Here is a 14236-nt window from a genome sequence, read left to right as displayed (position 1 = left end):
GTGCAGAATATGATGGAGATGTTTCCAGCATGTGACGTTGGCGGCAGGGAGGGCAGTTCCTCCAGTAGGCAACCAAGTTCTCACCGGTCCACACAAACGAGGGGCACACTGTCTAAGGTCTGGGACACCTTGATGGCACCCCCTCGCCAAAGTGCCGCCACGGAGGGTCCTAGTGTCACCAGGCGTGAGAAGTATAGGCGCATGTTGCGGGAATACCTTTCCGACCACAGCCCTGTCCTCTCCGACCCCTCTGCGCCCTACACGTATTGGGTGTCGAAGTTGGACCTGTGGCTTGAACTTGCCCTATATGCCTTGGAGGTGCTGTCCTGTCCTGCCGCCAGCGTCCTATCTGAGAGGGTGTTCAGTGCAGCCGGTGGCATCATCACTGACAAGCGCACCCGTCTGTCAGCTGAGAGTGCCGACCGGCTCACTTTGATAAAAATGAACCACCACTGGATAGAGCCTTCATTTTTGTGCCCACCTGTGTAAAGCACCCCAACATGAAACTCCATGTCTGTACTCAACCTCTCCAATTCCTCCGCATCCTCATACTCATCCACCATAAGCGTTGCACAATTCTGCTAATACTAGGCTCCCTCCACCCTGATTTCCCCCAACTCTGCTGGTTAGAGGCTCCCTCCACCCTGATTTCCACCAACTCTGCTGGTTAGAGGCTCCCTCCACCATGAATTTGCCCAAACTGGGCTGGTTAGAGGCTCCCTCCACCATGAATTGGTCCAAACTGGGGTTTTTAGAGGCTCCCTCCACCATGAATTGGTCCAAACTGGGCTGTTTAGCGGCTCCCTCCACCATTAATTGGTCCAAACTGGGCTGGTTAGAGGCTCCCTCCACCATGAATTTGCCCAAACTGGGCTGTTTAGAGGCTCCCTCCACCATGAATTTGCCCAAACTGGGCTGGTTAGAGGCTCCCTCCACCATGAATTGGTCCAAACTGGGGTTTTTAGAGGCTCCCTCCACCATGAATTGGTCCAAACTTGGCTGTTTAGAGGCTCCCTCCACCATTAATTGGTCCAAACTGGGCTGGTTAGAGGCTCCCTCCACCATGAATTGGTCCAAACTGGGTTTTTTAGAGGCTCCCTCCACCATGAATTGGTCCAAACTGGGGTTTTTAGAGGCTCCCTCCACCATGAATTGGTCCAAACTGGGCTGTTTAGCGGCTCCCTCCACCATTAATTGGTCCAAACTGGGCTGGTTAGAGGCTCCCTCCACCATGAATTTGCCCAAACTGGGCTGTTTAGAGGCTCCCTCCACCATGAATTTGCCCAAACTGGGCTGGTTAGAGGCTCCCTCCACCATGAATTGGTCCAAACTGGGGTTTTTAGAGGCTCCCTCCACCATGAATTGGTCCAAACTGGGCTGGTTAGCGGCTCCCTCCACCATTAATTGGTCCAAACTGGGCTGGTTAGAGGCTCCCTCCACCATGAATTTGCCCAAACTGGGCTGTTTAGAGGCTCCCTCCACCATGAATTGGTCCAAACTGGGGTTTTTAGAGGCTCCCTCCACCATGAATTGGTCCAAACTGGGCTGTTTAGCGGCTCCCTCCACCATTAATTGGTCCAAACTGGGCTGGTTAGAGGCTCCCTCCACCATGAATGTGCCCAAACTGGGCTGTTTAGAGGCTCCCTCCACCATGAATTTGCCCAAACTGGGCTTGTTAGAGGCTCCCTCCACCATGAATTGGTCCAAACTGGGGTTTTTAGGGGCTCCCTCCACCATGAATTGGTCCAAACTTGGCTGTTTAGAGGCTCCCTCCACCATTAATTGGTCCAAACTGGGCTGGTTAGAGGCTCCCTCCACCATGAATTTGCCCAAACTGGGCTGGTTAGAGGCTCCCTCCACCATGAATTGGTCCAAACTGGGGTTTTTAGAGGCTCCCTCCACCATGAATTGGTCCAAACTTGGCTGTTTAGAGGCTCCCTCCACCATTAATTGGTCCAAACTGGGCTGGTTAGAGGCTCCCTCCACCATGAATTGGTCCAAACTGGGTTTTTTAGAGGCTCCCTCCACCATGAATTTGCCCAAACTGGGCTGTTTAGAGGCTCCCTCCACCATGAATTGGTCCAAACTGGGCTGGTTAGAGGCTCCCTCCACCATGAATTTCCCAAAACTTGGCTGTTTAGAGGCTCCCTCCACCATTAATTGGTCCAAACTGGGCTGGTTAGAGGCTCCCTCCACCATGAATTTGCCCAAACTGGGCTGTTTAGAGGCTCCCTCCACCATGAATTGGTCCAAACTGGGTTTTTTAGAGGCTCCCTCCACCATGAATTGGTCCAAACTGGGCTGTTTAGAGGCTCCCTCCACCATGAATTTGCCCAAACTGGGCTGGTTAGAGGCTCCCTCCACCATGAATTGGTCCAAACTGGGCTGGTTAGAGGCTCCCTCCACCATGAATTTGCCCAAACTGGGCTGTTTAGAGGCTCCCTCCACCATGAATTGGTCCAAACTGGGTTTTTTAGAGGCTCCCTCCACCATGAATTGGTCCAAACTGGGCTGTTTAGAGGCTCCCTCCACCATGAATTTGCCCAAACTGGGCTGGTTAGAGGCTCCCTCCACCATTAATTGGTCCAAACTGGGCTGGTTAGAGGCTCCCTCCACCATGAATTTGCCCAAACTGGGCTGTTTAGAGGCTCCCTCCACCATGAATTTGCCCAAACTGGGCTGTTTAGAGGCTCCCTCCACCATGAATTTGCCCAAACTGGGCTGGTTAGAGGCTCCCTCCACCATGAATTGGTCCAAACTGGGTTTTTTAGAGGCTCCCTCCACCATGAATTTGCCCAAACTGGGCTGGTTAGAGGCTCCCTCCACCATGAATTGGTCCAAACTGGGTTTTTTAGAGGCTCCCTCCACCATGAATTTGCCCAAACTGGGCTGGTTAGAGGCTCCCTCCACCATGAATTGGTCCAAACTGGGTTTTTTAGAGGCTCCCTCCACCATGAATTTGCCCACACTGGGCTGGTTAGAGGCTCCCTCCACCATGAATTGGTCCAAACTGGGGTTTTTAGAGGCTCCCTCCACCATGAATTTGCCCAAACTGGGGTGTTTAGAGGCTCCCTCCACCATGAATTTGCCCAAACTCTGCTGGTTAGAGGCTCAATCCACCCTGATTTTCAAAACAAATGTTGGTGCCAACCTCAACTTACTACAAGGGCCAAATTCACTGCTGGTGACAAGCTCTCCTCACTGCAAGTGCCAAATACACATGTTTCAAGGTGTTTTCCTACTGTCAGAGAGGTGGTATTGAGTGTGTAAAGTGTGTAGTTGTTAGGCTGTGATGTTGGGGTAATAGAGGGTCTTTGGTGTGTTAGATGCCCCCAGACATGCTTCCCCTGCTGTCCCAGTGTCATTCCAGAGGTGTTGGCATCATTTCCTGGGGTGTCATAGTGGACTTGGTGACCCTCCAGACACGGATTTGGGTTTCCCCCTTAACGAGTATCTGTTCCCCATAGACTATAATGGGGTTCGAAACCCATTCGAACACACGAACATTGAGCGGCTGTTCGAATCGAATTTCGAACCTCGAACATTTTAGTGTTCGCTCATCTCTAGTCTTTATATGTTCCTGTGGGACATTTTCTCTTTCTCCAGGCAAAATATATTTTTTTGTGAATATTAAATGTATACTTTTTACAAAATGTAAAATTGCAATCCAAGTAAAACACAGATTAAAGGAAACCTGTCAGGTGGTTTTTCCACTATAAACTGGCCCCATCATGTGCAGGATAAAGTAATTCCCTTTTCATTGGTGTCCTCTGTAATCTTTCTGTTGCGACCCCCCCCCCAAAAAAAAAGGGCCTAACAGCAACAAAATCCCAAAACTGTACATCCCAAACTACACCAACTACAAAGTATACATAGTAGAGTCACAAGTAGAATACATGTAATATCTTTATTAATAAATAATAAAAATAAATAAATAAGCTAACAAACTAAAAGTACTTAAAGGGGTTTTCCAAACTCACCTGTTCACCAACTTGCAGGCTGTGTGCTCTGTTCACTTCCTGGTTTTCTTGGTAAATAAGGTGGGCAGGGTTTCACTTGCTCTGCTAGCTCTCTTCATAGCAGTACATGTTTGCAGTCAGCAATGAGGAATGGTTGTAAATAAATTAGCACAGTATCACTGGAAGATGCACAGTATGAAGCTGATGTAGCAGAGCTGGATTTGATAGGTGATGAGAATCCCAAACTTACATGCTACAGGACCAAGAGTCAGCTTGCAATAAACTCAGTTTTAGGTCTGTGTTACATACAGAGGTAACAGACTCCCTGTCTCAGGTCTTATCAATTAGCCGACCTGATAACTGGAAGAGAGAGATAAACAGCTCAGAAATACAAGCTGCTCCGAGCACTCAGCTCCCCCTCCCTCCCTGAGAGCAGTGAGCTATGTCTCTTGTCCTGGGCGAAGAGATAAAATCATCCCCAGGTCTGTGGTTATGGAGACACAGTGTATACAATGAAGTGAATAATCTCAGATAGCAGCCAAGCAAAGCAGTTTTATTGAAGCAATGTATTTAGGAAAAGTCTTAATTCCACATAAGCTAGCAGTATAGATAGGATTCTTGAGATGGGACAACCCCTTTAAAGAACACAGTCCCGTCATTGCTGTACCCTTATTCTTTATGTTTAAGGATTCTCTAGAGACTGGTAAGTGCCAAGGGACTGGCAGAGGGCAGATGTGGTGCCTATTGTCAATAAGAGCTCTAGGTATTCCCCAGGTAATTACAGACTGGTAAGTTTGAGTAGCTTGAATGAGCTACTATTGTCTGTAAATGTACGGAAAGTAGAAATTTCTTTATCTATATCCGTTTCCCTGAAAATAAGACACCCCCCTTCACCTCCTTGACCACCTACAAGCGGCAGTCATGCCGGAGCTCCGCTAAGGAAGCACCGCATGACTGCCGATTGTCCCTCGCTCCAGCCACTGCATAAGACATCCCCCGAAAATAAGATAGGTCATATATTTGGAAGATAATTATAATTATATACATGAGTAAATGATTATACGTAATAAGTGACAGCATGGTTTTATTAAGACAGGCATTGTCAGACCAACCTGATTTGTTTTTATGAAGAGGTGAGTAGAAGTCTGGACATAGAGAAGGCTGTAAATATAGTGTTCATGGACTTTTCAAACGCATTTAACACTGTCCCTCATACAGGGGCGTAACTACCGTAGAGGCAGCGGAGGCGGCTGCCACAGGGCCCGGGCCATTAGGGGGCCCGGTGACAGCCGCTACCGCTGCGATTTTTTTAAATAGGCTGTCACGGGCCCTATTCACTTGCCGATCCTGGTTGGGCCGGGATCGGTAAGTGACACCGCGGGCCCCACAAGGGCTATCATTATACTCAGGGGTCTTTGCAGACCCCCGAGTATAATGACCGGCGGATCGGGAGAGGTAATAAACATAAAAAACTGTTACTTACCTCTCCGCGATCCTGCCAGGCCTCCGTCCTACTTTGTCTGACGTCACATGAACCCGGCCTGCTTCCCGGGTTATGTGACGTCCGACGTCATTAACGAAGGACGCGAGCGGCGGTCAGCACAGGAGGACAGCACAGCACAGGAGCCGGGGAACAGGTAAGAAGCAACAGTGTTTTGTGTTTTTTTTAATGTTTTTATTCCCCGGGTCTCCGATTATTATACTCTGGGGTCTGAAAAGACCCCAGAGTATAATGATTGTTTATGGGTGTCCACAGAGGGACATAATAGTGTGTGCAGGGGCCACTATTGGTGTTAATACTGTGTGCAGGGGCCACTATTGGGGTTAATACTGTGTGCAGGTGCCACTATTGGGGTTAATACTGTGTGCAGGGGCCACTATTGGGGTTAATACGGTGTGCAGGGGACACTATTGGGGTTAATACTGTGTGCAGGGGACACTATTGGGGTTAATACTGTGTGCAGGGGACACTATTGGGGTTAATACTGTGTGCAGGGGACACTATTGGGGTTAATACTGTGTGCAGGGGACACTATTGGGGTTAATACTGTGTGCAGGGGTCACTATGGGGGATAATACTGTGTACAGGGGCCAGTAAGGGACATAATATGAGTGCGGAGGAGGGGGTCGGTCGAGGTCTTCGGCGTCAGTTGGGATGGGGGGGGGCCCCCCATGTCAAAAGTTCGCCACGGGGCCCCGCCATTCCTAGTTACGCCACTGCCCACATACTGTAGATGTTTAATGGGTAAAAACAGGTCCATTGGCTTGGGAAATATAGTTTGTAATTGGTTTGAAAACTGATTAAGACTGGAGCTGCATGTAACGTAAACACTGCTGCTTTTTACAGACCCTGCAAAGTAGATCTACCTATGCATGGAGGATCAACAAAAAACTGCGCTGACCTGAAATCTCATTAAAAAGTTTTTAATCAAAAACACACTAATATATTTGTGTGTTTTTGATTAAAAACTTTTTAATGAGATTTCAGGTCAGCGCAGTTTTTTGTTGATCCTCCATGCATAGGTTGATCATATAGGTTGTCCTCCATTACAGTGTACTATTCCCTATGGGGAAGTAGTTTAAACTGCTGCTCTTAAATACCTGATACTAAATAGAATTAATTTTACCAACGTAACGGATCAGCTCGGTGCAACCCTTATTTTTTCCTGCAAAGTAGATGGGATTCTGGCTAATGCCATACATACATTGCAGAAAAATATCCAGAGCAGACATCCTGCGATTTAAAAAACCGTTGTAATTTTGTAAATCGCAGCATGTCAATTATATCTATAGAAAGACTGGCATTTTCTGTATAGGTATAATTGAAGCAGAAAGTTCACAGAGGAAAACTCTGCGGACTTTCTGTGAAAAGCGCTGCAGTAAAAACCACAATGCATTTCCCGTAGCGTTATCTCACTGCAGCTCACTATGTGAGGCCTTAGTCTAAAGGATCCAGAGAGTTGTGGTTAATTCCTGCAGCTCAGACTGTTATGAGTGGCAGACTTCAGTGCTAGGGCCTATGTTATTTAACTTATTTATTAGAGATGAGTGAACACTCCCATAGAAATGAATGAAAGCGGCTGGCACGCAGACTTTGCTGGTGGCCGGCCATTTAACCTCCTGCGTGCCGGCTACGTCCATTCATTTCTATGGGAGCATGCTATTCGAAACGGCTGTTTCGAATAGTGTGCACTCATCTCTATTATTTATTAACCCATTTATGCCTAGTGTTCCATTATTACAACTGAAAAAATTCAACCTCAGGCATAAATAGGCTAATTATATAGAAGATGGAATTAATAGCACTGTCTCTAATTTTGCAGAAGACTCTAAGCTATGTAGTACAGTACAGTCTATGTCAGTTTTGAGGAATGATTAAAGGAGTTAAAGTTGTTTAGTCTGGAGAAAAGACATTTAAAGGGATTCTATTACTAGAATACCGTTTTTAACTAAATACACATCGAAATAGCCTTAAGAAAGGCTATTCTTCTCTTACCTTTATTATTCTGATTTGTGCTACATTCCTGAGAAATATCTTTTTTCTTCCTTATGTAAATGAGTTTTCAGACAACACTGGGGGCGTCCCCTGTACTGTCTGAAAACTCTCCTGCGACGCCTCTGTCTTCTTCTCCGGACCTCCTCTTCTCTTGTGCTCCCATCGCTTCTTCTGAAGTTTTCTGTTGCAGCAAGGAATAAATGTTTGAAAATATAAAAAAAAAATCATATGCAAGTGACCCTAAGTAGTCATGGTGAGCGGGAACAGGTTTAGCCTAGTCACACTGTTCCCATTATAATCACACCTCCTGGCCATAATTGACATCTCCTTCTTGACATCCGGGTATGAGGGAACTGTTAATCATATACAAGAGATGTTACTAGTAATGGAACAAAAACCAAACCAGCCATGAAATGCATTGTACAGTGAAAATGTAAAGGAGACCTGACCTCATCTGATTTTTGCATGACAGCCTCTCAGTCAATAATCAACAGTAGGTGAGCCTCCAGCACTGATGTCACACTCCTTATGTAAGATGCTGTTGGCAGGATGATGAGGCGTTTGGGTAATAGTCAAGCTAGGGATGGACATGTTATTCATCACTGCATGATCTAAACCAATTGATACATTTTCTTTTGCAATATACAGCAGCAAAACTTACAAATAAAACTAGAGAGTCATAGGAGTAGGAGAAGTAGAACTGAGCTTAGTCAGATTTGATCAATTACCGGCAGAGGGTGAGATAAATTATAGGATTTGCACTGTGTTCTGAGCCTGACTGCTGTAGTACAGACACAGAAAAATTTAGATTATTGGAAATGAAAGAGTTAATTTTTCAAAGTCTGTTTTGCACTATATTTTGATCTGACACTATCCACAGAGTGCTTTACATAGTTTTTTTCTGACAAAGTATCCTGTTAAACTTTTGCCATAAAAACCCTTAAAAGATAACAGGTTAAAGTTAAGTTTTTAAAAAAAAAAAAAAAAAAATACAAGCGAACTACTATTGTAGCAGCAAAATACTGATTCTGCCTGTGCTAATCTGAAAAATCTCTGTTTGTTAAGGGTTTTTATTTTTGTTTACCAAACGTGACACGGTGACGCAGCCTGTTAATCAGAAAAATCAGTTTAAGAAAATTTTTATGGTTACCCCATAAACAGTGATACTGCTTGGTAATCTGAAAAATCTCAGGACTTTGCTTTCCAAAACCCTTTATTGAATCTTGACAGTGTTCTTCAAGAAATAAATGAATAATCATAGTACATTCTGAGAAAGGATATATCATACATCAAAAAGAAATAGTACGTACCACAAGGATAAAGTATAAACAAAACTTATTCAACTACACATGATTGATAGAATGAGCGTATCAGCCACCTACCTTCTCCTCATTTCTGTCTCAAGGTTTCTAGTGTGCTTTTATCCAGCTGGTACCAAGGTGTGTACTTAGACCTGACCATTACATCCACTATTTCAGCATGCGTAAGATGTCGAGTAATGAATTGCTTCCATTTGTGGAAGAAATATTTAGACTTAGTATCTCGGCATATCTCTGTTTCTGTTTTATCAACATAAATATAGTGGGGGTTTTTATGAAGTTACTTCTGTCTGCGTGGGTAGAGTTGGATATTAAAATGATTTAATATGCATCATTTGGCTATTACGATAAGGAAAAGGAAGTAGAACCACACTTCAAAAATGCCCGGTATTCATACCCAGGAAACTTCACACCATGCATCACCATCCCTGCAGCTACACTATCTGAAGGCTCACCAGCTCTACCGCTTTGAACTGTACTCAGACCTTACCTGTTACTTGTAAACATCTCCACTATGGTCCACAGATGTGACCAAACAGGCCACCATATTCATTTTTCTCCGCGCCATATGTTCATTATTTGCCTGACGAAGGGTATTAACTTAAAACATTGCATTTTTGTACATCATTACAAATTGTATTAAGAAGCATAACCATTTTTGGAGTGCAGCTCTACTTCCTTTTCTTTATGTTGTTTAGAGAGGAGTTGTTTAGCCCCCCCACAGAACATCCACTCATCTCCATCTGTGTGCTGCCTATACACATCTTGTGACACAGTTTTAGCTACTAAAATAGTGATGTGGATGATAGTTGGAGGCTTGTGCTTAGTTGTAGTTGTGGCGGTTGGAGGGATAAAGGAATGGAATAGGATGGATGGAGGGTTGTGCGGAATATTCTCCTGATAATTGTTAAATATATAATCTTGTACAACTTTCCAAATTGCTTGAATGGAGGGCAAAAAACTGCATACAATATAGGTATGCTGTGGGAAGCTGATATTTAGGGCATTCTGTATGTCTTGGTGCAGGGGCGTAACTATGAAAACTGGACCCCCCAGCAAACTTATAGTGGCCCCTCCACACAGTAACATGTTATATAGTGGTCCCCTCATACAGTATTATGTCCCACAGTGACCCCTCCACACAGTATTATTCCCCACAGTGGACTCTACACAGTGTTATGTCCAACAGTGGCACCTGCACACAGTATTATGATCCATAGAGGCCCCTCCACACAATAGTATGTCCCATAATGGCCCCTCCACACAGTATTATGCCACGTAGTGCACCCTCAGCCACAGCAAACTGACCACTGCACAGTTTTCAGTGATAGCCCACACAAAGCCCTGCAAGATGTCTCTTTGTGCCACTAAGGCTATCCCAGCTCATTGCACTAAATCAGCAACGATTCCTTTGGTCAAGACACCATCTGCTTCACCACGGCTCTGTTCTTGGAGCTTCTACAATAAAACATGGCATATAGAAAGGCATATAATAACAACAGTAAAGAATGTACAATAATTTCACTGCAGCTACTTACTAGGAAAAGCAAAAGAGGGAATTGCAAAAATTAAAACTGTTAGCTGAGAAAAAACTATTAAAGATGGCTATTGATGCATAACCCAAATAAAACTGGCAGATTCCTTTTAATAGATTTTCAAAATAGGATTTCCAACAAACTAGTACATTATAGCACACGGGTTATTTTTCACTTGAAAGAGACGTATTCTTCTAATTAGGAAAAGTTGGATCCTTGTGGTGCCTGTAAGCCTAACCATACTAATTTAATGCTGTGGGCTGTAATGTACTTAACAGTGCCATAAGGGGCCTTAAAGCTGTACAATGATTGGGTCACCTCAGCTGTATCTTCTCAAGGGACCGAACACATTGATTTGAGAATTTTTCTAAAAATATCTCCTTCTATATTCTCTAGAGCCAACCTGGGTAGAGTACACATTTTTCTCCAAGAACCTTGTGTCAGAAATTTCTTCGTGCCAAGAACTGTAAATGCTTTCAAGGAATGGAAGAAGATATTATGTTAAATATTGCAACGCACGGTGTAAGCAAGACAGGATAGTGCTATTATGTATTATTTCATTAACTATTTCCTTCTGGCTGTAAATAATGCTGCATGCCAGTGTAAGAGAAAAGCCATATTAAGGGCCGCAATTACTTTTGGTTAGCTACTTTAGATTTATTGTAGTATTTAGGAGAATTGTGTATAGATCCAATAATATTTATTTGTAATGACTGCAACTTTTATTAAATGCATTTCATTCAAATGAAAATATTTTTGTATCAGCTGTGCATAGTAGGAAAAAATGCATATATGTTTCTGTATGTTGATATATAAAACAGAATAAATATTTTCCCAGTTATTGTATAAGCAGAACCTAATACCTGCTATTATAGGTGCAGAAAATAAATAACAAATACTAATAAAACTAATCACACACAATACACAAAGATGTATTTCTGCATCTCATGCAAACTGCTGTTTTATTGATTGGTGTCAGCAAGTTCTGTGTGCTGACTGTCTCCCCCCACTTACTTACCAAGTGTCCACACTCCTCCTCCTCCCGGAGTCTTGTACTGCAGCAATCGATTACATTGGGCTATGGCAGACCAGTGTAATTAATCACTGACTTGGTTCCAGGTATGTGCTTTGCCTTGTGTTGTGTGTGTGTATATAACCCACCCAGAAGACAGAACATGTGTGCGTATATATATATATATATATATATATATATATATATATATATATATAATCTGTAAATATAGGGTTCAGACAGATAGATAGATAGATAGATAGATAGATAGATAGATAGATAGATAGATAGATCAATAGGGGGCAGAAAATAAAGGAGAATCCAAGGCAGATGCCCACTTGAAACTTCTTTCTTTCTACCTACTTGTATGGAATGGGCTGCCTCAGAAAAAAACACACATTTTCAAATGTTTTTGTGCTGTGTTGCACATGATTTGCTCAAAAAGGGGCCCACACAAACCCGGATACATACACACACAGAAAATGGAACATGTGTGTAGCTATATCTACAGGCTTGAGAGGCATTAGAGGTCTGGAAGAACACAAGATAAAACATGTACACACACACACACACACACACACACACACACTTGACACAGCACATACCTGGAGTACGGGATTGATTACACTGGTCTGCCAAAGCCCAATGTAATCGATCCCTACAGTACAAGACTCCAGGTGGAGGAGGAAGCTGTCAGCCTGTGCAGACACTTGGTATGTAAGTGGGGGGAGACAAAGAGAGGCAATCAGCACATGGCATCCCAATGGGCACCCTGAGGAACTTGGGGCACTGGTACTTGCCCAGGTATGTCAGTCAGGTGCTGAAGCAGGTCGTGTGTGTGTGTGTGTGTGTGTGTGTGTGTGTGTGTGTGTCTCTATATTATAAAAATGAATTCTTGTCTGTCTGTTCTCTGTGCACGACCAAACGACTGGACCGATCTTCACTAAATTTGGCACACAGATACTTCAGGTGTCTGGAAAGGTTTAAGATGAGGCCCCAACTCACTCGGACGTACCGTTCTGGAGATACAGCTCTCCCAACACCTTGACCCCCCCATTAGCCAATACAAACCTGCAAGTCTTTCACTCATATTCCAACTGCAATACACATGGTCACTCCACATGTACCATCCAACACTGATATCCAAACTGAGATACACACATCAGAGGATTAGATTCACAGGTAAGCACGCAGTATCACATGCCAAAGGACTAGATACGCGCATCTGCACACAGTTCCACACGCCAGAGGATTAAATATACACATCTGCACAAGGTTCCACAAGCCGAAGGATTAGATACACGCGTCTGAACACAGTTCCACATGCCAGAGGATTAGATATGCGCATCTGCTCAAAGTACCATACGCTGAAAGATTATATACACAGGTCAACACACAGTATCACACACCAGAGGATTAGATACGTGCGTCTGTACAAAGTACCACATGGCTAAAGATTAGATACGCGCATCTGCACACAGTTCCACATGCCAGAGGATTAGATACCTGCATCTACACAAAGTACCACATGCCGAAAGATTAGATACGTGTGTCTGCACACAGTTCTACATGCCAGAGGATTAGATATGCATGTCTACACACAGTGCCACACGCTGGAGGATTAGATACACAGGTCAGAACACAGTATCACATGCCAGAGGATTAGATACACGTCTGCACACAGTTCCACATGCAAAAGGATTAGATACGTGTGTCTGCACACAGTTCCACATGGCTAAAGATTAGATACATGCATCTGCACATAGTTCCACATGCCAGAGGATTGGATACACACATCTGAACAAAGTACCACACGCTGGAGGATTAGATACACAGGTCAGCACACAGTATCACACGCCAGAGGATTAGATACACGCATCTTCACACAGTTCCACATGCCAAAGGATTAGTTACACATGTCTGCACACAGTTCCACATGCCGAAAGATTAGATACGTGCGTCTGCACACAGTTCTACATGCCAAAGGATTATATATGCGCATTTGCAAACAGTTCCACATGCCAGAGGATTAGATACACGCATCTGCACAAAGAACCACATGCCAGAGGATTAGATACACAAGTCAGCACATAGTATCACACACCAGAGGATTAGATACGCACATCTTCACACAGTACCACACGCCGGCCGAAGGATTAGATACGTGCATCTGCACACAGTACCACAAGCCGGAGGATTAGATACATACGTCTTCACACAATACCACACACCAGAGGATTAGATACGCACCACTGCACACAATACAACACGCCAGAGGATTGGATATGCGCCACTGCACACAATACCACATGCTGGAGGATTAGATACGCGCATTTGCACACAATACTACACAATGGAGGATTAGATGCGCATGTCCGCACACAATACCACACGGGGAGAGTTACATACATGCGTCTGCACACAATACCACATGCCAGAGGATTAGATACGCATGTCAGCACACAGTACCACACGTGGGAGGATTAGATAAGCGCATCTGTACACAGTACCACACACTGGAGGATTAGATACACAAGTCAGCACACAGTAACACATGCCGGAAGATTAGATACGTGAACCTGCACACAATTCCACATGCCAGAGGATAAGATACACGCGTCTACACACAGCACCACATGCTGGAGGATTAGATGCACAACTCAGCACACAGTAACACATGCCGGAAGATTAGATACGTGAACCTGCACACAATTCCACATGCCAGAGGATTAGATACACGCGTTTGCACACACTATCACACGCCAGAGGATTAGATACATGTGTCTTCACACAGTACCACACGGAGACCAGAGGATTAGATACACATTTCTTCACACAGTACCACATGCAGGAGGATTAGATATGCACATCTGCACACAGTTCCACATACCACAGCTATGCGCAACTGCACACAA

General features: G+C 44.3%; 1 protein-coding gene across 1 annotated transcript in view; it reads left to right on the top strand.

Annotated features, from left to right (window-relative positions):
* LOC142210019 (beta-2-glycoprotein 1-like) overlaps positions 1-10963 on the top strand; it is an 87819-nt gene extending 76856 nt beyond the window's left edge. The window contains exon 8 of the mRNA XM_075279049.1: positions 10706-10963. Within this exon, the coding sequence (XP_075135150.1) occupies positions 10706-10779 (74 nt within the window). The 3' untranslated portion in view covers positions 10780-10963. The remainder of the gene's footprint in view (positions 1-10705) is intronic.
* The last annotated feature ends 3273 nt before the right edge of the window (positions 10964-14236 follow it).

Source organism: Leptodactylus fuscus, chromosome 6 (assembly GCF_031893055.1).
Source record: "Leptodactylus fuscus isolate aLepFus1 chromosome 6, aLepFus1.hap2, whole genome shotgun sequence".
NCBI lineage: Eukaryota > Metazoa > Chordata > Amphibia > Anura > Leptodactylidae > Leptodactylus > Leptodactylus fuscus.
This window is presented reverse-complemented; position numbering and strand designations above follow the sequence as displayed.